Raw genomic sequence first — 27,294 nt, 5'->3', positions numbered from 1 at the left:
AATAATGGTGAACAGTATTACCAAAAATATTACCAATGTTTGCCTCTCAATAGATGATGTTGTGTTGAGATACGAGAATCTATCCAAATCGACCAGTGACCGCAATGAAAAGCTACGGATGACACTCACGCGGTCCCTAAGTGTTCAGGATGGTTTGGATGAAATGCTTGACTGGATGGCAAGTGTTGAAAGGAGCCTAGAAGATGAAGAAGAGATGCCTTTGAATTCTCCTGCCATTCAAGAGGCCTTCAATAAAAATGCTGTGAGTATAAATGCCTAAAAATGAAACATGGTAAACACTAACAAAAGTGATTTATCAGCCACAAGGCATTTAAGTGTTCATCTTTTCACTCTAATCACTGGACAGTGTTTCAACATTGTTCAGATACACGTGAATAACAATGACAAAAATTTGAATTGAAAATAAAAAGTTCAAAGCTTTCATTAATCCAAAAATAGCTTCAGTAAAAGAGAGCAGAAGTGATTAGGGTCAATTTCCCAGTACAAGGCTTGATGTTTCCACTTGACAAAACTCTTCTGAGCATTACACCATAGTAATATTTCAGATGTGTTTTAAATTACAGGGATCCAAATTAAAGCTTCAAATTGAGTATCGATCTGCTTTTCCTTTTCTAAAGACCTTGGCTCCATTATTTGACAAAGAGTGTCAGCAGGCTGTCCGACTGTGGAAGATTTCACAGGGTATAATTTTATTCATTAAGAGTTTAGCTCAAAGTAAAATGCCATAAATTATGAAATTGTCAGACATGAAATGCTAAACTCCAGCCATAATGGATATTTTTGCTTTGGGTGTCAATTTTGGGAGTTTATTTTATTGTGGTAATTTTTTTTAAAATGAAAGCACACAAATTTACACTTTGTGCTCAATCATGCTTGTGTTAGATATGGAAGCCATGACATGAGTCCTCAAATTACTCCTTTTATAAAGAGGTGTGTGGTGGTCTTTACCAACTGCTTGAACTCCATGGAAATTTTTTGAGGGATCAGGTTAGTAATCAACGGCTTGAGTCTGAAAAATGAAACTTGGTTTCCCTTTTCATTAGAAGAATAGAAGCAGTTGTTTACAAATTGATACATGGGGAGAATTTTCCAGTCGGCAAGCAGGGGCGGGGCCTGCTCATTGATGCATAAAATGATACGCGGTGACATCGGCGGGCATCCTGACATCATCACACGTCATTTAGATTTTCAGTTTGGTGTTGCATAGCTGACTCGCCATTTTTCATTGAATTTCATCCACAGGCGGGATGAGGTTTCATGAAGTGTTTATAAATTAAATAATTTTTTAAATTAATGTTCCTTGATATGTCCCAGCTCATGTGACACTGTCACATGAGGGGACATTCTTAAAATATTTTCAATTCTTTATTTAAATGTTTGAACCTTAAACAAATCTCCCTGAGGCACTTCTGTGCCTCAGGTAGATCTCTGCACTCTTCGGCGTGCGCCCGATCGGGGGCGCCAGTTGGGTTCGCGCTTGCTCCCTCCTGCCTCCACGTAACCCTCCCGACGAGGGGAAAATTCGACCCATTGGAACAGGAGGAGGCCATTCAGCCTCTCGCGCCTACTCCACCATTCAGTTAGATCATGGCTGATCTTTACTCCATGTACCTGCCTTGGTTCCATATTCCTTAATAGCCTAACAAAAATTTCAGCCCCAGTTTTGATGTTCAATTCACACCTTCTAGCCTCGATAGGTTTTGCAGAAAAGAATTCCATATCTCCACTACTCTTCGTGTGAAGTGGTGTTGTGGAATACTACACCAATATGGGATCTCTATTGGGGACTCCCATTAAACACCCTAAGGAATATATTTCATACAAAGAAAGGCCCAATAGAAATGAAGTCTTTCTTAATATTATTGCGCAAAATTAATCATCATATAGTCGAAATCTTTTATTTCCCGAGTTGTTCCTTCCAATGGAATTTTGTTTTCCATGATGATCCTGTAGTGTTTATGTGAATCAGGCATGGTATAATCACCTCCATTCTACAATGCCGATCATGTTCTCTGTGGCTGAGACAGCATTGTGTTGCTAACTGTGCTGAGTGGATTAATGAAGCACAATTATCAACATTTGTTATGATTTATAGTGCTTAAAATAACTGCCAATTCATATAACTAAACACTTGTGCTCTTTCTTTCAGGTACTAGAACAGAACATTGCCAGTCGCCAAAGCAGTATCAGTGCAATTAAAGAGAAAGCAAACAAGTTCATCGCAACAGCGGACATGTCCAGTGCCTCTGCATTACAAGCAAAAGTGGACGACCTCGCCAAACGATTCACCTCAGCCAGCAGCCGACAGAAGGAAAGAACAGCCAAACTGGAAAAACTCAGAGATAAAGTAGAGCTTTTTGAGAAGACTTACCAAAAAATCGAGCAATTTGTAACCAAGAAATCTCTGTCTCTCCCTGAAATTGATGGCCCGGGAAAAGATGTCACTGAACTCTCGCAGCACATGCAGGTAGGAGAGTGTTCATTTGTACCCTTATGGCAAGAGGGAACTGTCAGTTTCTATAGCTGAGGAATGTCCACTAACATAATAGTCTCACATTGTTTGTTAATTGTATCCATACGTTTTTTTAAAAATCCCATTTAAAAGCATATTTTGCTTGGATAAAGGTAAACAAATTTTCCTGTGTAAGATTTTAGTATGTGAGGTTACTGATCAGCTGATAGATCCAAGGAAATCTTCCTATTTATAAATTAACTTACAGACTATCTACTTGAAAATTGTTTTAAATTTATTAGCAGTTTAAAATTGCATAAAAAGACAGAACCATCACCTGGGTTTTCTTCACGTCATGTCTGGGTCTGTTATAGACTAATTGATAGAAATTGATTGCTATGATTAGTCAATAAATCCATCATCATTGCATCCTACAAACACCAAGAAGGTAGAAGGTGAACTAGATGGACCTTGCCCTTTTCATCCATTAATTCCTTTGTTTCTATTTGATGTAAAAGCCAGCCTTGGCACCTTGTCTACTTGATCTGTATTTTCTCTTGATGTGATTTGCATCGGCAGTGTATCTAATATAATCTGAACTAGAGGCAGGGCACCATCAGAAAGGACACCTTTTTGGGGGTTAGTTCCCATTGGTGCAATGTGCTGTGTATCACTTCAGAGCTCCACTAACAATCTGTCCCTATTTGTCTCAATTAAGACAAAAAAATTGAATGCTTAAAAAGTGAGGCTCAACATTGCAATCTATGTTAAAGTACAACCGATGATTCAGCCCTTGCTGCTTGTGACAAAAAATCAGCAGAAAGGAATGGGGAGTTAAAAAACAAACCCGAATAATGGGTAATGCAAATTAATTTGGTTTGTTCCTGACTTTTAGAGCTGGTGTACGAGTGAAGAGTTAAAGAAATTCCCTTGGGTAGGTGAAGTGAGGTCCTTCTCTTCATTTTGAGTCAAATGTCCAATTCACACGAACATTCATTTGTCTCCTCTCCGCACTAATATGTCCTGCTTTATTTGTTCCATCCACGGAATTCCCCTTCAATTTTTAGCTATAACTCCAGCAACTAGCTGACTTATTGATCTTCTTCCCTCCCTCCCAGCCCCAAGTGTAGGGTTGTCAACTCTGGTTGTATGTATTCCTGAAGGTTTCAATACTATCTCCAGATTTACACAGCTCAACCCTATCAAACCCCCTCCCCCACCCATCACCAATAAATAAATGTGTTCAAACAAAACTGAAAAATTTCTTTAACGCGCCTATACTTTATCTCCTGGGTTTGCTCACAGCATGCCCAGGAAATGAATCTTTAAATCCAGGATAATACTGGAGGGTTGGCAACCCTACCCTAGTGAGAGAGACCGCTAAAATTTATTTTCTTTATTGGTTTATCCACATGCTGCACAGTGCCTATCTTTTTTAATGTCTTGCAGCACCACAGTTGATGTCCTTTTCTTGACCCACTATGGTGGCCTTTTGCCATCTCTTTTTGTTTCATGTCCATCACTCAGTTGGAAATGCACTGATCTGACAAGTGAAAAATAATAAAATGATCTAAACAGTATTGTTACTTTGCTGTTATTGCTGGGCCAAGTTCATGTGAAGTCTTGGCTTCAAGGTTTGGATGAACTACAATCAAGCGTTTCCTTTCAGTGCCTGTAATAGCTTTCTTCATTTATAAATCTTGCAACACAGAAACACATCGTGCCTGTGCCGGCTTTTTTGAAAGAATTAGCCAGTTTGTTCCATTCCCCTGCTTTTCCTCCATCGACCTGCAGTTTTTTCCTTTTCAATTATTTATCCAATTCCCTTTTAAAAGTTCCTATTTAATTTGCTTCCACCACCCTAATACCTATATTTAAAAAGGGAGTTAGAACATCTCCAGGGAACTATAGGCCAGTCAGCTTAACATTAGAAAAATAATGGAATCCCAATCAAAGGAGAGAATAGTAGAACATCTAGAAATTAAAAATATAATAATGGATAGTCAACATGGATTTCAAAAAGGAAAGCCTTGCTCAGCCATCCTTATTGAATTTATTGACAGGTAACACAGAGAAACAGACAAGGTTATTGCAGTAAATGTAATTTACCTAGATTTTCAGAAGACTTTTGATAAGGTGTTCCATAATAAACTAGTGAATTAGGTCAGGAAATGTGGAGGCGGGGGACCAGTAGCAAAATAGTAACTAGCTAGTTATAAGATAGAAAGAGAGTGGGAATAAAGGATGTTTCTTCAGACTGGCAGAAGATTGGAAGTGGTGTTCTAGAGGGATCAGTGCTGGGACAACTGTCCACAATTTTTAATAACAATTTTGAATTTGGAATTAAAAACATCATTTTTAAATTTGTGGATGACATCAAATTGTAGGGGGATAATCAATACTGAGGAGGACTGCAACAAATTACAGGAGGACATCAATTAACTTGCAGAATGGGCAAATAATTGGCAAATTAATTTTGATTTAGATAAACGTGAGGTAATAGATTTTGCCTAGAAAACTGAGGAGGCGACATTGCTTAGAAAATAAGGGCAGAAATTTTCGCTTGGCAGGCGGGCACCCGGCCCTCTTGAGCGTGAAATGTCGCACGCTGACATAAGTCGAGCATGCTGACACCAATGCACAGTCACACAATAGTTCAGTCGGTGGGCGCGTGCCGGAGCCGGCAGTTAAAAGGCCCATTAAGGCCATTAAGTAATCAATTAACTTAGATTGGAGTGGCAAGCGAAAAGGGGCAGGATGAGGTTTCCAAAAGCAAATAAAAGTAAAATAAAAACTTTAATTTTACACTAATAACATGTCCCTGCTCATTGGCAGAGTCACATGAGCAGCGACATGTTTCATTACATTTTTTTAAAAATTATTTTTTCTCCATATCCCTTCATCTCCCTGAGGCAGCTCTGTGCATGCGTGAGGTTTGTGCTCAGCCCGCTCGCCGTCCTCCCCCACCCCGCCACTTGCCACTTGCGTTTCATGTTGGATGGGCCTTAATTGGCCTGACAGCCAATCGCGGACCAGTGCCGATCGCGGGTGGTGGTCGGCTTCCCGACCGACTCCGCCAAGCCCGCCCACCAATGGCAAAATTCTGCCCGAAGGATCTAAATGGGGTTGAGGAGCAAAGGGATCTGGGAGTACATGTGCACAAATCACAAAGCAACATCACAGGTTAACAAGGCCATTTTTTTTTAAAAAAAAAGCAAACCAGGCACTAGGCCTTATTACTGGAGGAAATTGAATTGAATTGAAAAATAAAGAAGTTACACTAAACTTGTATCAAACTTGATCAGACCACAACCAGAGTATTGTGCACAATTCTGGTTGTCCTATAAAAAAAAAGGGCAGAATTTTCTCGTCGTTGTGCGGGGGTGGGCCTTTTTGCTCGGTGGGCATGCGCCAGAGTCGGCTGCGCGCCCGCCAAACTGTCAAAGGCCTGTTAAGGCCATTAATGAACCAATTTAAGCAATTGATAGGGCTCCCATCCAACCTTAAGGCTGGCAGGCAGGCAAAGAGCCCAAGCGGCCTTTGCGTTTTGCATGAAACCTCATCCATGGGTGAGATGAGGTTTCATGAATGTTTTATTAAATAAGGAAAATTTTTTTGGACAATTCATAAACATGTCCCAACTCATGTGACACTATCACATTAGGGGACATGTCTGAATAATTTTATTGTTTCTTTTTTGCAAACTTTAAAACTGAACTTAATCTCCCTGTGGCAGCTCCGTGCCTCGGAGATTTCTGTGCTGTTTCACATGCATGTGCAAAAGAGCGCAAGCCCCAACTCTCCTTCTTGCTCCTCCCCACAAAGGTAGCACTGAGCGCTATTGGACACACGTCACGCTGGGCGGGCCTTAATTGGCCCACCCATGTAAAATGGTAGCGCGCAGCCGATCGCGAGTGGCAATTGGTTCCACGCCCGCCCGTGTCTGTTCCCTACCGCTCCGCCCGACAGGCAGAAGATTCTGCCCATAGGGTTGCATTTTATGTGCCCCTGCAGGCTGTGTTTTTGGCAGGTGCCGCCTTCTCTCCCACCCCTGTGCTCACCCCATAATACAGTGGGTGAGTGGACGCCGAAATCGGCAGCCTGCCTGCCATATTTAAATAGGCAATCAAAGGTCAGTTAGGCTTTTTGCCAAGCCAATTGACCTTGATCTTACATTGCGCACATCATAAAACGTTTGGCATGGGCAGTTGGGCAGCAGTGGGATTTTTAAAATATAAATTTTCAAAGGGCGGGATGGGACAGCGTTTCTATCTTTTGGGGGTTGCTCTTTGTGGATTGGGGGCAACGTCCTGAAGATAGAACCCCCCCTTTCTTCCTACCCGCCTGCAGCCTTAAACCCACTACCCCATCCCCCTCACCCCTCCCTAACCTGCTCATTTTCTCCCTGCCCAAGACCCCAAACTCACCTGTTTCTGGGGATCCATTGCTCCTTCTCCTTGTCCTCTGTTGCAGACCCAGCAGCGCCCACTAATAGACTCATGGCACTGCCGGGATGGAGGGCGGGACTTCCTCCCCAGTGAGGGGCAGAAGACTCACATGACCCTGGTTTAGCCCGCCCACAGCACGCTAGGCAAACCTTCCACATCCCCACCCCTGTAATATTCAGGCCATTGAGTCGCCCATCAAAAGAAGATGAAAGAATGAACAGGCTGAATCTTTTTTTCTCTTGAAAAGAGAGAGCTGAGGGGTGATCTAATGGAGGTGTTTAATTTTATGAAAGGTTTTCATAAGTTAGTCATTGAGAGAATGTTTCCATTTATGGGGAAGAGTAAAACTAGAGGCCGAGGGAAAAGTAAAACTATATAAGATAGTCCGCAGGAAATCAAAGAAAGGAATTCAGAAGAAACTTCATTAGCTGGAGAGTGGTGAGAATATAGAAGTTGTTACCACAAGGACTAGTTGAAGTGGAAAACAAAAACAGAATTACCTGGAAAAACTCAGCAGGTCTGGCAGCATCGGCGGAGAAGAAAAGAGTTGACGTTTCGAGTCCTCATGACCCTTCGACAGAACTTCTGTCGAAGGGTCATGAGGACTCGAAACGTCAACTCTTTTCTTCTCCGCCGATGCTGCCAGACCTGCTGAGTTTTTCCAGGTAATTCTGTTTTTGTTTTGGATTTCCAGCATCCGCAGTTTTTCTGTTTTTATCTCTAGTTGAAGTGGATATGGAAGATGCATTTTAGGAGAAGCTAGGTAAACATCTGAGGGAGAAGGGAATAGGGGTTTGTGCTAATAGAGTTATCTGAGGAAAGATAGAAGGAAGCTCGAATGGAGCATAGCCTTATTATGCAAAATGGCCTCTTTCTGTGCTGTATATCCTATGCAATTATTTAAATCAGTGCATTCCAGATGTTCCTAACATGCTTCATTTTAAAAAAAGAATTTTTTTAAATCTTATCTCTAGCTCTTCTGATTTTTCTTAAATCGTGTCCTTTGTTTACTGACCCTTCTGCTGTTGAAAATAGTTTCTCCTTACTTAATCTACCAAAACTATTCATAATTTTCAACACCTCTGTAAAATACCCCCTTAATCTTCTCTGCTCCAAGGAGAATAATCCCAGCTTCACTAGTGTCCCACGTAACTGAAGGAGAGGGCTGAAGGTTCCTGGTACTATTCTAGTAAATCTCCTCGGCACCGTCTCCAAGGCCTTGACATTCAGCCCAGAACTGGGCGATACAGTCCAACTGAGGCCTAACCCATGATTTTAAAATGGTTTAGCAGAACTTCCTTGTTGTGCCTTCCAACTCATTGCTCACATGACCCACTGTTCTGTAATGCCCATTCGAGGAACAGTGCAGAATAAAGTCCAAGAATAGGAATATTCAGAATGACTAAGTCTTCAAGTCACTGAGTTTGTCCTTGGTTGCAAACAGCCTATTTCTATTCCAGAGTTCCCAGCAGTATTTGTAACTTGCTGCAAAATGTCTCAAAAACTTGCGTTTCAATCCATGTTTGAAAATATAGCTGGAAACATAGCTCCTGGTGGGATAGGGTTCCATTTTCGAGCTAGGTTCCAAGTTGCTCAGCAGCTCAGTGAGTTTGATAGTGGTGGTGGTGGTGGTGGTGGTTGGTGGCGGCAGGGTAGAAAGAAAGTGTGCAGTTGGGTAACAAAGTTATAAATTGACACTTCTGTGTCCTTTAAAACCCAACAACCCTCCTCATTTTTTCGCCTCAAAAGGAATGGACTAAATACTGGGTTAACAGAAAGAGCCTACCTTTAGCAGCACAGTGTTCACCAGTGATTGAATAATGAATGATTGAAGCACACTTAGTGATTGATTGAGATTGTCATGTCATTGGGAAGAATCAGTCCGTTACCGAAGTTCTAATTGACAAACAGGGAAGAAATGGATAGAACTAATATGGAGAGAAAATCATGGGATAGAGCGAAATAACTCTTAAGATTAATCAAGCCCATAATAAAAGAAGTAAACTCCAGTTCCAGACCTATCATTCCCTTCAGGAGTCTGATTGGCCTGGCAGCACTTGGGGGGGGGGGTGGGACTTCCACCCCAGTGGCCCTTGGTCCCAGGGAAGGCATGCTACTGCCCAGTTAAGTGCCTAATTCTTAATGCTTTTCCCAAAAGAGGGACACATCATTATCCCACTGGCTCTCCCGGCGCAGGCAAGACCCCCATCGCCTCCATTAAATACCACCTTCTCTTCCTATATATTTCCCAGCTTTAATGAACTGCATTTTCTTTTTGCTACCCAATATATTTGTAGTGGCCTGTAGAATATCAGATTAACTAGATTAGTATGCAACCAGGTTTCAGATAAGTAATAATTGCTTTCTGACCACTTCATTGTATTTATTACCCACAACTCTCTGCTAACCCCACTTCCTTTTATATCTATTTCTGGGAACCCAAGTTAGCAACAAATTAACTTTCAAACTCCCAACTGCCTGGTCCTTGTTTCTCCATTTGCCAAAATACACGTCAGTTTGCTTAACAACTCTCACCTCCACTAGCAAAATATTTATTGCCTTGTACCTCTATAATATTGTCAGTATTTGCCATTATCTCCGCCCAAGTGCTGCCGAAACCCTAATTTCTGCCTTTGTTGCTGCTATGTTCACCCATATTTACATTGGCTCCCATTCTCTCCCCTCCGTAAACTTCAGCTCATCCAAAACTCTTTGCCTGGTCTACTTGGCCCAGCAGCCCTCTTTTCTTTAAACTGCTTTAGCTTCCCATCTCCCAACGACTCTGATTTAAAATTCTTCTCCTTGAATCTAAACCGCTTCAGGACTTTATGCTACCCTGTCTTCCTAACCTCCTCCAGTCCCACAAAACTCTCCCAACTCTCTCTACCTCTGAATGTGGCCTTTTTTGCATCCCCTTGTTCTTTGCAAACAACTTTGATGGCTTGCCATTCAGTGACCTAGGTCCTTTACTATGGAGTTCCCTGCCATAACTCCTTCACCTCTTTCTCTCAAGCTCTCGCTCTCTCTCCTCCTTCAAGTCCGACCTCTTAGTCCAAGCTATTGCATTGTGCTTTAGCTCAGTATCCATTTTATTTTATTACCTCTCTGCAAAGCACTTTGAGTCACTTTTCTACAACAAAAAGCACTACATAAAAAGAAGTTTATTTTTTTCCTAAAATAATTTTCTTTCCACACATGGATAACAGTCCCCACCACTTACACCATCCACACTTATGCCAGACTGCTCCTTTTATTGGACAAATCCTAACCATTTTCCAGTGCCATAAAAGCCAATTACAAAGGCACTGCTCAAAACATAGTAATCATGATGACCATTTCAGGCATTTCAGCAAGTATGTAGCCTGTATTTAGCCATTTTGAAAGTGATGAGATTCTGGTTGCAATTGGGTAATAATTAAGTGAGGCAGTTAGCAAGTGTGGGTGTCCTGTGTTTTAAGAAAAATATTTTGCTTATCTAACTTTCTTGCCTTTATCACCCACCAATTTATAGCCGGCAAATCAGGTCAACACCGAAGCACCTGCTCATATAATGAGGACTATTTTGTGTTTTGGCCGAGCTGTGCTGTTTATCTGCTTCTTGTATTGCTGCCGGTGTTAGTTATAATCATGACCCTCATTGTTGCAGGAAATGAATGCTGAGCTATTGGACCAAAATAAAGACCTGAACACATTAAACCAGTTGGCTGAGGAGTTGGGGGGTTGCGCTACAGCTAAAGAACGGACACGGATCCTCAACAAAGTCAATACTCTGTCAAAGAATTTTCAAGAACTGGAAGAAGCTACCAAGAAAAAGTGAGTAGCTAAGATTTAATTCTTGCAATTGAATTTTCCTCATTGCCACAGTGATGCATTGTTTATTCCTTTTGTTGGACAATGAGTCAGCAAATTATGTCAATATTTTGTTTTCACAAATGTATTCCACTGGGCGTTTTTGATTAAATGGAACTGCAGAAATCTATACTCATTATTTGGCAAGTTCTAAATAGAATCTCACAATGTTTATCAGTATTCATAACAAGTCTTTCGAAAATAAACAATGGAATCGGCTGAAGTTCGCAACAAGCTGGAGCAGTCTTGGATCTGGTTTTTTTCTTGGATATATATTTGAGGGTCTCTCCTCTGTACTCACCCCACCCCATGCACTCAGTATGTACTCACGTTCTCTCTCTCTCTCTCTTTTCACCTCCTAATCCTAACATGCGACTCACTTCCACTCCATATTTGTGTCTCTGTCACTTTATTTTCCTTGTCTTTCCTTTCTCTCCTTACTCTTTTGCTCTTCTTTGCTCTTTTTCAATCTTTATCTCTCATTTTCCCTCTCATTTATTTTCACTTTTGTGTTCTCTCTTACTTCCACAATCTTCCCCGCACGGTCCTTTCTAAACCCCACCCCCCCCTGCCATTTGCCTTTATCTATTGCACTTTTAAAAAATGTTGGTTCAACCTGTCAAGTCCTATCAACTTGTCCTACATATTGTGTGCAATGTTTCTTCTTTCCCCATATTAAATATTCAGGTGAGTATTTCTGCTGTATATTTTGTACGTTGGGCCAGAATTTCCTCAGTCTGACATGCAAAGAAATTTAGGTGAGTCTCTACACCAACCTTTCCGATGTCAAAAGATAAAAGCAAAATACTGCAGATGCTGCAAGTCTGAAACAAAAACAGAAACTGCTGGAAATACTCAGCAAGTCTAACAGCATCTGTGAAGAGAAAGACGGAGTTAGCGTTTCAAGTCCATATGACTCTTTTTCTTTCCGATGTCAACTTGTGCCAAAATTTCCTGAAAATCTCATTAGCAGGCAGCAGAGCTACAAACAAGCGTGAAAGATGTGGAAGCCAGCATAACCTATCAGAGTTTGAATAAAGTGTGGACATATGCCACAGTTCTATTTACTGATATGAAGTTGAGTCCATCAAGCCCTCATTTAAATGATGGATTGGAGCAGTTTGCAGTCTTTCAGGCCTCGCCAATAATCACCAGTCTCTGTTTCCTAATTTGGTGGTTTTGGTCAACTCTCATCCACCATTACTAAATGAGAAGCATTAGGAAAGATTTACCTCATTTTTCCCCCCATCAAAGTTCAATGTGACTAATTAATGGAAAGCTGTATGACTACTGCATTCCAATCCCAATGAATCAGAAACCACATGATACAGTGGTATTGGACATTACTGCTGATGGGATAAGGAAAAGTTCCTTCCTGCAATCTTGGACTTCACAAATGATATTTAAGCTTTTAGCTTAAATATTTAAGCTTCTACAATACTTTGAAATCTGACGCTGAGGCTAACACTATTATTAACAATTACAGTAGCTACAGAGGAGTCCCCTTGCTCGCTACCAAAGGCAAGATCATTGTAAGGATCCTGATCATCACTAGTCCATAACTAGTGCCTTAAACTTAAATAAAGGTAATTACAAGAATATGGAGACAGAGTCAGCTAAAGTGGAATGGGGAAATAGGTTAAAAGGGAAGACAATACAGGAGCAATGGCAGACATTTAAGCAGATCTTCTGTAACTCTCTGCAAATATATATTCCATTGAGAAAGAAAAACTCTTCCAGAAGGATGCATCATCTGTGGCTAACTACTGAAGTTAAGAGTAGTATCAAATTGAAAGAAAATGTGTGCAATACTGCAAAGATTAGTGATAGGCCTGAAGATTGGGAAAGTTTTAGAAACCAAACAAAGGATGACTAAAAAAAAAATAGAGGGAGAGATTGGAGGATGAGAGAAAATTAGCAAGAAATATTTTAAATAGACAGTAAAAGCTTCTACAAGTATATAAAAATGAAGAATAGCTAAAGTGAGCGTCGGTTCCTTAGAGGGTGACACTAGGGAGTTGTTAATGGGAAACAAGGAAATGACAGAGTCTTTGAATGAGTATTCTGTACTTGTCTTCACACAAAGCAACCCAAATATAGTAGAAAATCAAGAGGCAAAAAGGCGGGAGGAACTTAAAACCATCATGATCACTAGAGAAAAAGTAATGTGAAAACTATTGGAACTTAAAGCTGACGAGTCCTCTGGACTTGATGACCTGCATCTAAGGGCCTTAAAGGAGGTGGCTACAGAGATAATGGATGCATTGGTTGTAATCTTCCAAAATTCCTTAGTTTCTAGAAAAATTCCAGCTGATTGGAAAACTGCAAATGTAATGCATCTGTTCAAGAAAGGAGGGAGACAGAAAGCAGGAAACCAGTTAATCTGACATATGTTATTGGGAAGATGCTAGAGTCTATTATTAAAGAGCAGGACATTTAGAAAATCATAATACAATCAGGACGAGTCAACATGGTTTTGCGAAAGGGAAATTTTTTTTGACTTTTTTTTTAAAGGAGTTTTTTGAGGTTGTAACATGCAGGGGAGAAAAATGGGAACCAGTAGATGTGGTGTACTTGGATTTCCAAAAGGCATTTGATGAGGTGTCACATCAAGAAATATAAAAACAGACAGTAAAGTTTCTACGAGCGTATAAAAAAGAAAGGAGTAGCTAAAATGAGCATTGGTCCCTTAGAGGGTGAGACTGGGGAATTAATAATGGGAAACGAGGAAATAGCAGAGGCTTTGAATGAGTATTTTGTATCTGTCTTCACGGTAGAAGACGTGAAAGGCATCCCAAGGCATTTGATAAGGTGCCACATCAAAAGTTACTTTACGAAATAATAGCTCATGGTGTAGTGAGTAACATATTAGCATGGATAGAGGATTGGTTAGCCAACAGGAAGCAGAAGGGAGGAATAAATGAGTCATTTTCATGATGGCAAGCTGTAACTTGTGGAGTACCACAAAGATCAATGCTGAGGCCTTAACTATATTAATAACTTGAAGGAAGGGACCGACTGTATTGTAGCCAAATTTACTGACGATACAAAGATAGGTAGGAAATTAAGTTGAGGAGGCTATAAAGAGTCTGCAAAGGGTATAGATAAGTTAAGTGAGTGGACAAAAATTTGACATATGGAGTGTAATGTGGGCAAAAGCGAGGTTGTCCACTTTGGCAGGAAGAATAGATAAGCAGAATATTATAATATAATTAAATAGAGAGGCAGCAGAATGCTGCAGTACAGTGGGATCTGGGTGTCCTTGTGCATGAATCACAAAATGTTAGTATCCAAGTACAGCAATTAATTAGGAAGGCAAATGGAATGTTGACCTTTGTTGCAAGAGGGATGGGAGTATAAAAGTAGGTAAGTCTTGACACAATTATACCGGCATTGGTGAGACTGCACCTAGAGTACTGTGTACAGTTTTGGTATCCTTACTTAATGAGCGTTATACTTGAATGAAAGCATTTCAGAGAAGGTCCACTTAAGTTGATTTCTGGGTTGAAGGGGTTGTCTTATGAGGAAAGGTTGAGTATGTTTGACATGTATCCATTGGAGTTTAGAAGAGTGAGATGATCTTATTGAAACAAGATTCTGAAGGGGCTTGACAGGGTAGATGCTGAGAGGTTGTTTCCTCTCATGGGGGAATCTAGAACTAGAGTGCACAGTTTCAACATTATGGGCCCCCTGTTTAAGCCGTAGATGAGGAGGAATTTCTTCTCTGAGGTTTGTGAATCTTTGGAATCCTCTTATCCAGAAAGCAGTGGAGACTGGGTCACTGAATATATTCAAGGCTGAGTTAGACAGATTTTTGATCTACAAAGGAGTCAAGGGTTATGTGGGACAGGCAGGAAAGTGGAGTTAAGGCCACAATCAGATCAGCCATGATTTTACTGAATGGCAGAGCAGGCTTGAGGGCCCGAATGGCATACTCCTGCTCCTGTTCCTTATGTTCCTATGTTGCTTAATCGCCTGCTCCTAGTGACTGAAGGACTCTTTCCAGAGTTGCTGTGCAGTTTTTGCCTATCGAGAAACACCATAGCACATCTGCATGAAAAATTCAAGAAAAATCCAAGGAACAGCACCAACCACTGTAAATGGCCTTTTTTGACCTCACGAAAGTCTGTGGCTCTGTCAAACGTGAAGGTTTATGGAGTGTCGCACTCAAATTCGGCTACCCTCGGAAATTTGTCACGATCCACCACCTACTCCACGATGACATGGTACTTGGTAATCCTCACCAGTGGAGCCACTTGAGATCCTATCACAGTAAAGACTGGAGTCAAACAAGACTGTGTCATTGAACCAACTCTCTTCTCCATTTTCCTCTATGCAATACTGCACCTCGGCTCAAAACCAGCCTTGCTGGGAGGCAATTGTTGTTGGTATGCCTGACATCAGACTCCCGAAGTGACTGTTCTATTTGCTCTACTCGTTCATGACAGGAGACTCACAGGAGGAGAGCGGAAATGCTTTAGGGATGTCCTCAAAGCAAATTTACCCACAAGCGTGGAAATAATCTACAGAACAAACAGCTAACTCTTCACCTAAACCACCTTCAATCCAAAACCAAAATCACTCCAACTCCAGTCATTGAGTTTTAATATGCAGATGATGCTTGTGTGTGAGTTCACTCAGAAACTGAGCTCCAGGTCATTGTTGACTCCTTACTGAATAGCCAGGAAACTAATGTCCTCTACCAATCAGCTCCCACAGCGCATCAGACCCCCCACCCTCATCAATTATGATCAGCTACGAGATCCTGGAAAATGTGGACCATTTTCTGTATTGTGAGAGCCTCCTCTTGATAAAGGCAGAAATAGATGACAAATTCATCATCACGTGCCAGCTCAGCCTTCGGCTAACTGAGGAAAAGCGTATTTGAGGACCAGGATTCTCAAACCTAAGACTAGGTCATGGTTTACTGGGCAGCAGTGATCCCCGTGCTCCTATATGCTTTAGAGACTCGGACAGACTACAGCAGGTATCTCAAAGTACTGGAGCAATACCATCAGCGGTGCCTTCACAAGATCCTCCAAATTCGGTGGCAAGGAAGGTGGTTCAACAGCAGCGTCCCTCTCCCAAGCCAACATTCCCAGCATTGAGGCACTAATCAGTCAAAACCAGTTCAGCTAGGCAGGACATGCTGTGCATATGCCTGACACCACACTCACAAGCAACTGCTCTACTCGGAACTCGTTTGTGACTGGAGAAAACACATTAACCTCCAAACAACTCATTTCCCAAATCCTTCGAGCACCACCTGCACCGCGTGTGGCAGAGCCTGCAGATCACACATTGGCCTTATCAGCCATCTCAGAACCCATCAAACCTGAGTGGAAGCAAATCATCCTTGATCCAGAGGAACTGAAGATTAGATATGGGAGAATGGGCCTTTTTTATGCTGGAATGGTTTGATGTCTCCTGGTGTTCCCTGTCATCTCACCCTTTCTTTTTCTCTCACCTCTCTTCATTTTGTCTTCACGGTCCTCACCTCCATACATTTTCTCTTGTCATCTCTGACCCTCTGATTTTTCTCAATTTTTCTTTCCATCTTTCTGTAAATCTTTTCTTCCATAATGTTTCCTCTTTCTCCTAATTGTGTTCTGATCTCTGCTGACTCACGCATTAAAATCTTTGCCTGATTCTTTGGATCTCTTTTTTAACTGTTTCTCTTTTTTAAATCTTACTACCACTATATTTTTCCCTTATGCTTCCCATGTATTTTTCCCATTTTTTCCCTATGCTTCTCATATACATTGCTTCTTTTGCTATGGGCCTCTGTCTCTCTGTCACATTTCTCTTCTCTCATGGAAATCTGGAGCAAACTCAGGACCTTCTATGAGCTGTAGAAATGATCTTGTGTCTCCATTGGACTGAGGAGTATGTCCATGCGTCTATTCATCACACTGCCAAGCAGTGAAGACTAATCTTTACACATTTTACAAGCTTTTAATTAAAGAGGTGCAAACTACAAACCTGAGCCTTCAAACTAAACCACAGTTTCAGTCTGTTCCGATATTTTGGAGCACAAGTCAATCCCCAGTTGGTGCCTTCCACCTGAAATGATTAAACACTCATTTACTATACAATTAACACCCATTGCATTCCTGTACATTGATTAACCCCAATGTACATAGTTCCTTCCCGTAAAATTGTCATTCCCATAAAATTGAATGATTTCCCATTCATCTGTTCCAAATCTGTGCTGAATCTCTGCTCAATCAGGCTGCAAACCTCAATCCACTAAAGGTGCGGTTATTCCTATCGGCTGACCTTGCCTACACCCCCTGTTTACATTATAGCACTCACACCCTCACTCCCTTCTGGATCAGCAGCAAATGGGAAATGAGTGAATGTAGTATTGCTGTTGCTCCAGGTCCCTGTGGACAAGTTGATGGATGTCCCGTGACTGGTGCAATGGTCCACCTGAAAAAAATGGCTAAGATTCACAGGAGTTATACTGTGTGAAATGTTTTGGTAGAATGTTGTTGGTTTAAATCAATCAGAAATTATGTTACATATAGAGATCAAGGATCTGTTTGGCTCCCGGTTATATGGCATTACAACCTCCATTCTGAAAGGCCAAATATAGGTGAGAAATACGGACATCCCAAAAACAGACTTATTCAACTTTCTATTCCCACTCACTCACTTTCCTTTTATTTTTGATTTGCAGAGAGGAAAAATTATCCTGTTGCCAAAATCAGACGGATCAATTTAAAACCTTGCTGATGTTGTTCAAAAAGTGGGTGGAGGGGATGAACTCAAGGATTCCAGTTATAGAGCCAAACCTAACTACAGAAACTCTTCAGGGGCATTTGTCCCATGCTCAGGTGAGGAATCCTAGGCTAAATACTTTGTGCATTGTGCCTTTAAGGACAGGTAATTTTAATCAGCAAATTAACCAAATTTCTTTAAAGACAACTCTTATCCCCAGGTTCTTTATATATTTTATTCTATTATCCAGTGGCTTGAATGCTCTGTTATTTAATGTTTCTGTGCCCAAGGGCACCTTTATATCAAAATGAGTAAGTAAAATATTATTATAAGGGCTCATCTCCTAGACTACACTTGGATTTGGCTCCAGTTGGTGTTTTGGATTGAAATGCGGCGGAATTCCTTGGAAAAGGCGGGCTTCATGCTTTGACTTCTCACTGCATAAAGTATAATTTGGTTTCCATCCAGTTTAAAAAGTAGCAGCAGTTTGCATTAATATAGCATCTTTTAACATGATAAAACGTGCCAAGGCACTTCACAGGAGCGTTTTGTCAAGCAAAATTTTACACTGAGCTACACACATTAGGACAGGTGACCCAAAAGCTTGGACAGGGGGATAGGTTTTAAGGAGGGTCTGAAAGAAGCAGAGTGAGGTGGAAAGATTTAGTTAGGGGACCTTGGAGCTAGACAGCAGGACACAACCGCCACAGGCGGAGAGTTGGAAATTGGGAATGTGCAAGAGGCCTGAGGCAAAAAAACCTCCTCCAAGAGTGTGGATTGCCTCACCCATGTTTTCAAAAATGTCATGTCATGTTGAGGGAGGTTCTATGCGCACATGACCACTCGCGCCCAGCAATCTTTCTAGAGTGGGAGATTTGACATCAGGGATCAGGCGATGTCAATAAGTTACAGCCGCTGAATTTCATACTTGGTCTCTGACCATTTGCATTGTCCTAGTGCCCATCTTCAGCCCATTAAAGAGGCTTTGGTAATTTTAGAAGTGAAATGGCGAATGTGAAGCAGAATGGACAACATATAGATGTGGAATCCAGCATGTATCACACCAGACATGATTTTAAATGTTTGCGACCATTGTGGAAGTTGAATTGGTGAGCAGAAGCAGATTCAGCAGTAACTTTGAAAAGGGAATTGTTGATATATTTTAAAAAGAAAACATTTGCATGGCTAGGAGGGGGAGCTGAGGAGTGGGATTAATGGATAGCTCTCTCTAAGAGCTGACAGAGGCTGAATGGCCTACTTCTGTGTGCTGTATGATTTTGAGGAAGTTCCAAAGAATGCAAATATTTCATTTTTTTACTAACAAAGCTTAATGTTAATCTTTCTCTTTTGTAATCCCTTCTGTGATAATATAGACAATTCCCTCAATTTTCTTATCAGGACACTCGTCATTAATCACCCTGTTAGATTCACAGAATCACAGACTTTTGACGGCACAGAAGGAGGCCATTCGGCCATCCTGTCTGCACTGGCTCTCCAAACGAGCATTATGACCTAGTGCCATTGCCCTACATTTTCCACGTACCCCTGCATGTTGTTTTTATTCAAATAATCATCTAATGCCCTCTTGAATGCCTACCTCCACCATATTTCCAGGCAGTGCATTCTAGACCTGAACCAATGTTTGTGTGAAAAAGTTTTTTCTCACGTCACATTTACTTCTTTTACAAATCACTTTAAATCTGTGCCCCCTCGTTCCTGATCCTTTTACGAGTGAGAACAGCTTTTCCCTATCTACTCTGTCCATCCCCCTCATGATTTTGAACATCTCTATTAAATCTCCTCTTAGCCACCGTCTCTCCAAGGACAACAGTTCCAACTTCTCCAATCTATCTTCATAACTGAAGTTTCTCATCCCTGGAACCATTCTGTAAACCTCCTGCACTCTCTCCAATGTGTTCCTTCTCATGCTTCCCATAACCTGGTGCCCAGAATTGTACACAATACTCCAGCTGATGTCTAACAAGTATCTTATATGAATTCAGCCTAACCTCCCTGCTTTTGTACTTTATATCCGTATTAATAAAGCTCAGGATACTATATACTTTATCAACTGCTCTCTCCATCTGTCCTGCCACCTTCAATGATCCATGCACATTTACAACCAGGTCTTTTTGCTCCTGCACCCCCTTCAAAATTTCATCCTTTATTTTACATCGTCTGTCCACGTTCTTCCTACCAAAATGCATCACCTCACATTTCTCCGCATTGAATGTAATCTGCTACCTATCTGCCCACTCCACCAACTTGTCTATGTCCTTTTGAAGTTCTACACTGTCCTCACAGTTTACAATGTTCCCAAGCTTCATATAATCCACAAACTTTGAAATTGTCCCCTGCACACCAAGATCTAGATCATTAATATACATCAGGAACAGCAAGTGTCTCAATACCAACCCGTGGGGAACTCCACTACAAACGTTCCTCCAGCCTGAAAAATATCCATTAATCATTACTCTCTGCTTCCTATTTTTCAGCCAATTTTATATCCACATTGCTACTGTCCCTTTTATTCCATGAGCAATAACTTTTCTCACAAGTCTGTTGTGTGGCACTGCATCAAATGCCTTTTGAAAGTCCATGTAGACCACATCAACGGCATTACCCTCATCAACCTTTTCTGTTACCTCTTTAACATGCTCCAGCAAGTTAGTTAAACATGATTGCTTCTTTAGAAATCCATGCTGGCTCTTCCTTATCAACCCATATTTTTCTATGTGACTACTAATTCTATCCCGAATAATTGATTCTAGAATCTTGCTCACCACTGAAGTTATACCGACTGCTCTGTAACTGCTGGGCCTATCCTTACAACCTTTTTTGAACAAAGGTGTAATGTTTACAATTCTCCAGAACTCTGGCACCTCCCCTGAGTCTAGGAAGATTGAAAAATTATGACCAGTGCCCTTGCAATTTCCACTCTCACTTCCTTCAGTATCCTTGGATGCATCTCGTCCGGTCCTGGTGCCTTATCAACTTCAAGTACCGTCAGGCTATTCAACATTTCCTCCTTATCAATTTTGAACCCTTCTAGTGACAGAGTTTCCTCATCTGTCATCATGGCCTGGGTAGCATCTGCCTTCTTGGTAAAGACAAGTTTTGTGAAGAAACGACCATTTTGCTCTTCTATGTTCATCATTACCACAGAGGGAACTGTGACCATGAGAAATGCAAGCAGATATTTCTGGTCCTCTTCCTCATTCAGTTTTTTTTTTGTTGCACAAGGAATTAAACCATTTGTGCAGCAAGATGATTTACTTAAATACAGTTTTGGAATTTTTTTTAGGTCATGCTCAATGAGTGGTCATCGAAAGCCTCCGAGGTTGAGGAAATTAATCAGAAAGGATCAGCTTTATGTCACCTAATCAATACACTGACTTCTTCAGCCCACCCGAGGACGATATTCAAATCAGGTAGGCAGTCTGTGTATCTTGGCTGAATGTCACATACATTGTTTTGGCAGATATTTTAGTCAGTGTAGTTCTCTTGTTAAAACCTAAATTATTTAATAGTTACAGTTCAGAGATTGATGATTGGAATGAAAATTGTTTGTTGGAATTTTCAACCTGATTACAGTTTTATTTTTGTATACCAGCGCAGCAGATTGAAAAATATGCTATTTTGACAAATTTTAATCAGTGATGTATGAAGTCAAGTGAATGGATTCTTGCCACAATAGCTCATAAAAGATTTATTGGAATGCGGTAAATCCGCACTATTTCCAAATGGACCTACATTCTACAATCTGTCTGTCAATAAGCTCATATATTTAAGTGAATAATGTTTCCAGGCAGAATCCCCTACATTTCTACAATGCAATATAGATATTAGACATATTTGTTCAGCTTTTTCATTTCGTGGGTTGGTGGTTTAAAGAGCTGCTGTAATTCAGTTTTTTAAAAAAAAAGTTATTTTAAGTAAACATGGAAACGAGTCATTACTGTAACACAAATATCCTTGTGATTAAGCATAAAATATAAAAGTTTAATTCGCCAGGGGTTTCCACGCGTGTTTTTGTAATTCTGCTCCCTTTTCATGGCTTCATATTTAATAGTATTCTTTCTGTAGAATGATCTTTGATATAAACTGACCAAGCGTAACCTGGGTTGATGCTGTTGTCACAGGAGATTTCACTGGATGATATATTCACAGGTGGTTGTCCTTCTTATGGAAGGCTGTTAAGGTGAAAAAACTTAAAATAAGCAGCAAGAACATCATTTTGCTAAACTACAATTTCAAATGGGAGGCTGTGCAGCATATTCATGGAAGCGAATATGCAGTTTAAAGCTCAGTACGTGTTATGGGGGAAATTGGGCAGAACTGTTTTCACCCAAAGGATGGTAGGATTGTGCAATGAGATACGGGTCAAGTGGATGGTCTGCATTCAGGTTTGGGCACCACACCTGGGAAGGACTGACCTTGGAAAGGATGCTGTGCAGACTCACCAGAATGATAACTGGATCGAATGGATTAAATTATAAGAATCAGTTGCATTGACTAGGCTTCAATTTTCTCACGTATAGAAGATTAAAGGATGATCTAATTGAGGTGATTAAAATGATTAAAGGATTTAATAGGTTAGATAGAATTAAACTATTTCCTCTGGTGGGGGGAATCCAGCACAAGGGGTATAAACTTAAAATTAGAGCTGGACCATTCAGAGGTGATGTCAGGAAGCACTTTGTCACACACAGTAGAGGACATCTGAAACTTTTTCCCCAAAAAAGCTGTTGAGGTTGGGGGTCAATTAAAAATTTACGTACTGCAAGGTTTTTGCTAGGTTTTAAGGATTATATAACAAAGGCAAGCAAATGAAGTTATGATACAGATTAGCTATGATCTAATTGATTAGTGGAATAGATCTGTGGGGCAGAATGGCCTCTTTCTGTTCCTGTGGTCCAATATCACCTGGTACTCCAAATTGAGTTGGTGAAAGTTACACCTATAACTTCTCTTCTGCTTAGAAATATTTAATCTGAATAGTTTCAAGAAGCTGTTCTCTGCCTATTTGTTGAGTCTTTTGCTGAGTTTCATTTGTGCATAACAGGTCAGAGAGAACGTTACATGAGTGTTGGCCTTGTGTTTGATGCAACTAATGATGTTTTCTTTGCCCAATATACAGACACACAAGTGATAAACGGTGGGGGAGCAGACTCTGCAGTCTGTGATTCCAAAGGTAAGGAAATCACCTTACAAGTTGCATAATCTGAGTACAGTCCAATCTTCTAATGAAATACTTGAATGGGTTTTTTGACAGTTTTGCTGTTTTTAAGAAAATGGGTTCAAAAAGAATTTAAACCACACAAGTTTTGTTATTACAATATCAAAATGGGACATGGGTCCAATGTCAACTTCTGAATTTCTTTCATGTTAGAAGTTAATATAGTGCATGAAATGATGTATTAACGTGGCCAAAAACACTTCTGTGAAAAATCCCAAATTTCAAGTATTTTTAGTTCATTACTATCTCTGATTAATCATTTGCAAAACAAGGATTTACTTTCCTTGTAGTATGAAGCTGTGTTAAAACAGGTCAAGTGTGCAATTCACTTTTTCTGTAAATATCTCAAATAAATAGTATAAATTCATCCTCCATTTTAATGTGGCTTTATTTTTTGAGGTTAATTCATCTGCAAAGATAATAGTGAGGTAGGAAAATTTGCTACGTGTACCATGGGTCACTCACACTTTGGTGAATTGACCTGAGCGACTGGCTGCCCCAGAGTCAGAGACAAAATTGTCTCTTGTGCCATGTCGAGAAGAAAGCTGTGGGGAAAAATGGTTACCTACATCTAAACCTAAGTCTAAAGTTAGTTGAAAGTTCTTTTTCAAAGCTCCATTGGCATTATTGACTGAATGGCCTCCTTTGGCCACACTATGGGCAGAATTTTCCCTCGTTCGGCAGGGTGGGGGGGAAGTTTAGGAGTGGGCGCGTGGAGGCACACCTCTGATTGGCACCCCCGTTCGGGCACGTGCTGCCATTTTACGTGGGTGGGCCAATTAAGGCCCACCCAGCGTGAAGTCCGCAAGGAAGTGCTATGTGCTCTCTGTGGCCGATGGGTGGGGGGGGGGATACCCTGAGCTGAGAGTGCGCTCTTTCATGCATGCGCATGAAAAAGCGCAATCATCTCCCTGAGGCTAAATGCTGCCTCAGGGAGATCGGCTCCTGTGTGGAAAAAACTTTAAAAACAGAATATATAAATTCCCCTGACATGTCCCCTCATGTGACACTGAGTTGGGACATGTCCATCACTTTCATTGACACTTTCATTAAAACTTTGAAAACCTACAAGAAACCTCATCCCACCCGTGGATGAGGTTTCATGCTTTTTCTTAAGCTCACCAGGGCTCCCGGCCTGCCCACCATCCTTAAGGTTGGACAGGCAGGTCCATTAATCACTTTAACTACTTTGTCAATGGCCTCAATTGGCCATTGACAGGTCAATGGGTGCATACCTGACTCTGCTGAGCCTCTGCTGACCTGAAAATTGAAATGAGGCACGGTGACGTTGGGAGTCCCGCCCGACGTCATTCCACATCATTTTCTGCATCAGCAAGCGGACCCCGCACCCCGCTCACCAACCAGGAAATCCTGGCCTATGAATCTTGCTGTGGTGAAGCTTGAATCATTGAATTGGATGGTAGGTGCTCTTCTGATTGGGCCATGAGATGCCATTTCCTAGTAGGGTTCTTGGTTGTGTTGTCCTTACTTCTAGGAGGTGATGTTCGACTGAATTCACTGTGGTCAGTTTTGGGGGTCCCTGATTGGGTGTAGTCCTAGAGTTATCACATGACATTATTGCCACACTCCCCACACTCCTGTTATTGACCATGAATCCTCGCGATTCCCCTCCTTCTCATATCAAACAGAAAGTGAATAGTTTCTTCTCACTCGATTGAATGAACCTTCACTTTCAGCTCAAACAGCATTTATGCCGCCATCCCCATTTCCAAGATTTTTAGAATTAATAAACAAGAGTGTTTAAAGAAAATGAAAAAAAAAACCCTGGAGATTAAGTTGAAATTCCTAGAGATTCCTGGACAATCCTGGAGGATTAAGTGATCTACTGTATCAAATAAGTGACTGGAATAGTGGATGAGAAGGGGGTAGGAGGAAGAATGCAAACTTTCCATTAAAATAAGTTATTGTCTTTAGATTAAAGCAATGGAATCCACACGTGGTTCACCCTTATGGTATTTCATCATATCTAGCCTCAGCTGAGCTTTTTAATGCTGATGTTGAAAATGTGAAATTTTGGTTATTCCTGGCTGGGCCATTCGTGGAGCTGCACTTTCAAATATGCCATTCAATTAGATCATGACTATTCTGTATCTTAATGCTATTTATCCAGATTTTTCCTGGAACCATAATACCTTGTCTAACAAAAACCCATCAATTTCAATTTTAAAATTGACGCTTAGTACTCACAGCGTTTTGGGGGAGCGATTTCCAGATCTCCACTCCCTTGTTGATGTTGGTATGGTCAGGCATTCAATGTGTAGCAAACTTTTAGAACCAAATTCTTGCAAATGGAATATTGTTGATATATTGAATGCTTAAAGAAGATGGCGATACTCATTGGGCAGGATCTTCTGGTTGGTGAGTGGGGGCGGGGCCCGCTCGCTGACACGTAAAATGACTCAGGATTATGTCGGATGAAACTCCTGACATCAGCTGGCATCATTTCCATTTTCAGGTCGGCAGGGGCACAGCCAAGTCAGCTGTGCGCCTGCTGACCTGTCAATGGCCAATTGAGGCCATTGAGAAACTAATTAAAATCGTTAATGGACCAGCCCATCCAACCTTAAGGTTGGTGGGCAGGCTGAGAGCCCTGGCGGGCTTGAGAAGAAGCATGAAACCTCATCCACGGGCGGAATGAGGCTTCATGAGGGTATTTAAATTTTTAATAAAGGTTTCAGTTAAGGTTATGGACATGTCCCAAGTCTAGAGACAGTGTCACATGAGGGGACATGTCAAGGAAATTTTTCTATCATTTTTATTGCAAATTTTAATTCAGAGCCCATCTTCCTGAGGCAGCGCTTAGCCTCAGGGAGATCTGTGCGCTGTTCCCCATGCATGTGCGAAAGAGCACATCCCCGGCTGAGAGAATACCACCCCCCCCCATCCGCACATGGAGCGCATAGCGCTTCCTGGTGGACGCCACGCTGGATGGGCCTTAATTTGTGGGAAAATTTTTCCCATTATGCAGTCCAGATGGCCTTCCTCTTAAATGCCTCTGTACTGGATGAGCAAACATTTCCTGCAATTAAACATTGGGAAGGGTGAAGTCACTGTTTGTGGTCCCCGCTGCAAACTCCGTTTCCTAGCTACCAACACCACACCTCAATCTCCATGGCAACAGTCAGAGACTCAATCAGACTGTTCACAATCTTGGCCATATTTAATCCTAAAATGAGCTTCCAACTACACATTCGTGCTATCACTAAGACTGCCCACTTCCACCTCTGTAACATCACCCATCTTTGCCCCTCTCTCTGCTCACCTGCTGCTGAAACCCTCAACCATGCCTTTGTTAACCTGAGACTTGACTACTCAAATGCATTCCTGGTCAGCCTCCCATATTTCACTCTCCATAAATGCGAGGTCATCTAAAATTCTGCTGTCCATATCTTAACAAGCACTAAATTCTGTTCACTTATCACCCCCTGTACTCGCTGACCTACACTGGCCCCTGTTCAAGAAACATCTTGGGCAGAATTTTACGACAGTGGGATTTTACGTTCCCGTTGAAGTCAATGGGGTTTATAATGGCTCGCTACATTTTACAGCCACGTCCCTGCTGAAATGGGGCCGTAAAATTCTGCCCCTTGATTTTAAAATGATCACACTTGTTTTGAAATCCCTCCATGGCCTTGCCCCTTCATATCTCTGTGATGTCCTCCAGCCCCACAACTATCCAAGATGGCTGAGCTCCTCTAATTCTATCCTTCCATGGAAAATGCAAAATATATAACTGCCTGGGCATTTCACTCCTCAGTGTCACTGGGAAGGCCTTTGTCAGAGTCTCCATCAGCCAGCCAAGAGAATATGCCCAAAGGCACAATGTAGCTTCAAAGTGCAGGAGACATAAGGCAGAATTTTGCCTTCGGCAAGCAGGGGGTGGGGCTTGCTCACCGTTGCGTAAAATGACGCGGAATGACGTTGGGGGGATCCCCCGACGTCATCCCACCCTAATTAAATTTTCAGGAAGGCGGGAGCACAGCCAAATCAGCTGTGCGCCCACCAACCTGTCAGTGGCCAATTGAGGCCATTGACAGGATCATTAAAACAATTAAGGAACCTGCCCGTCCAACCTTAAGGTTGGCAGACAGGCCAGGAGCCCCGGCAGGCAATAGAAAAAACATGAAACTTCATCCACCGGCGGGATGAGGTTTCATTTAGGGATTTAAAAAGTTTAATAAACTTATAATGTAAATTATGAACATGTTCCATTTCATGTGACATTGTCATATGAGGGGGACATGTTAGGGAATTTTTTTTTCTTCTAATTTTCATATTTTTAGAATTGTAAGCAATCTCCCTGAGGCAGCACTTAGCCTCAAGGAGATGTGCGCTTTTTCATGCGCATGCGCAAAAGAGCGCACTCTCGCTTTTGGGGAATCCTCCCCCACCCGCACAGGAAGCACATTGCGCTTCCCACCGAACATCACGTTGGGTGGGCCTTAATTGGCCCACCCATGTAAAATGGCGGCAGGGTCCGCTTTTCTGGCGGGGATCGGCTCCCCACCCACCGGAGATTGGGTCAGGCCCGCCTGCCCGGC

The 27,294-nt window shown here is 41.6% G+C and overlaps 1 protein-coding gene across 4 annotated transcripts in view; it reads left to right on the top strand.

Moving 5' to 3' along the window:
- The window catches only part of dst (dystonin), a 576,136-nt gene that overhangs the window by 372,653 nt on the left and 176,189 nt on the right, over positions 1–27,294 (top strand). For all 4 annotated transcript variants that reach the window (XM_041188904.1, XM_041188906.1, XM_041188907.1 and 1 more), the window contains 6 exons: positions 54–262; positions 2,171–2,488; positions 10,568–10,734; positions 17,453–17,609; positions 20,798–20,924; positions 22,634–22,687. In XM_041188904.1, the coding sequence (XP_041044838.1) occupies positions 54–262; positions 2,171–2,488; positions 10,568–10,734; positions 17,453–17,609; positions 20,798–20,924; positions 22,634–22,687 (1,032 nt within the window). The remainder of the gene's footprint in view (positions 1–53; positions 263–2,170; positions 2,489–10,567; positions 10,735–17,452; positions 17,610–20,797; positions 20,925–22,633; positions 22,688–27,294) is intronic.

This window comes from Carcharodon carcharias, chromosome 5, assembly GCF_017639515.1.
Source record: "Carcharodon carcharias isolate sCarCar2 chromosome 5, sCarCar2.pri, whole genome shotgun sequence".
In the NCBI taxonomy this organism is placed as follows: Eukaryota; Metazoa; Chordata; class Chondrichthyes; order Lamniformes; family Lamnidae; genus Carcharodon; species Carcharodon carcharias.
This window is presented reverse-complemented; position numbering and strand designations above follow the sequence as displayed.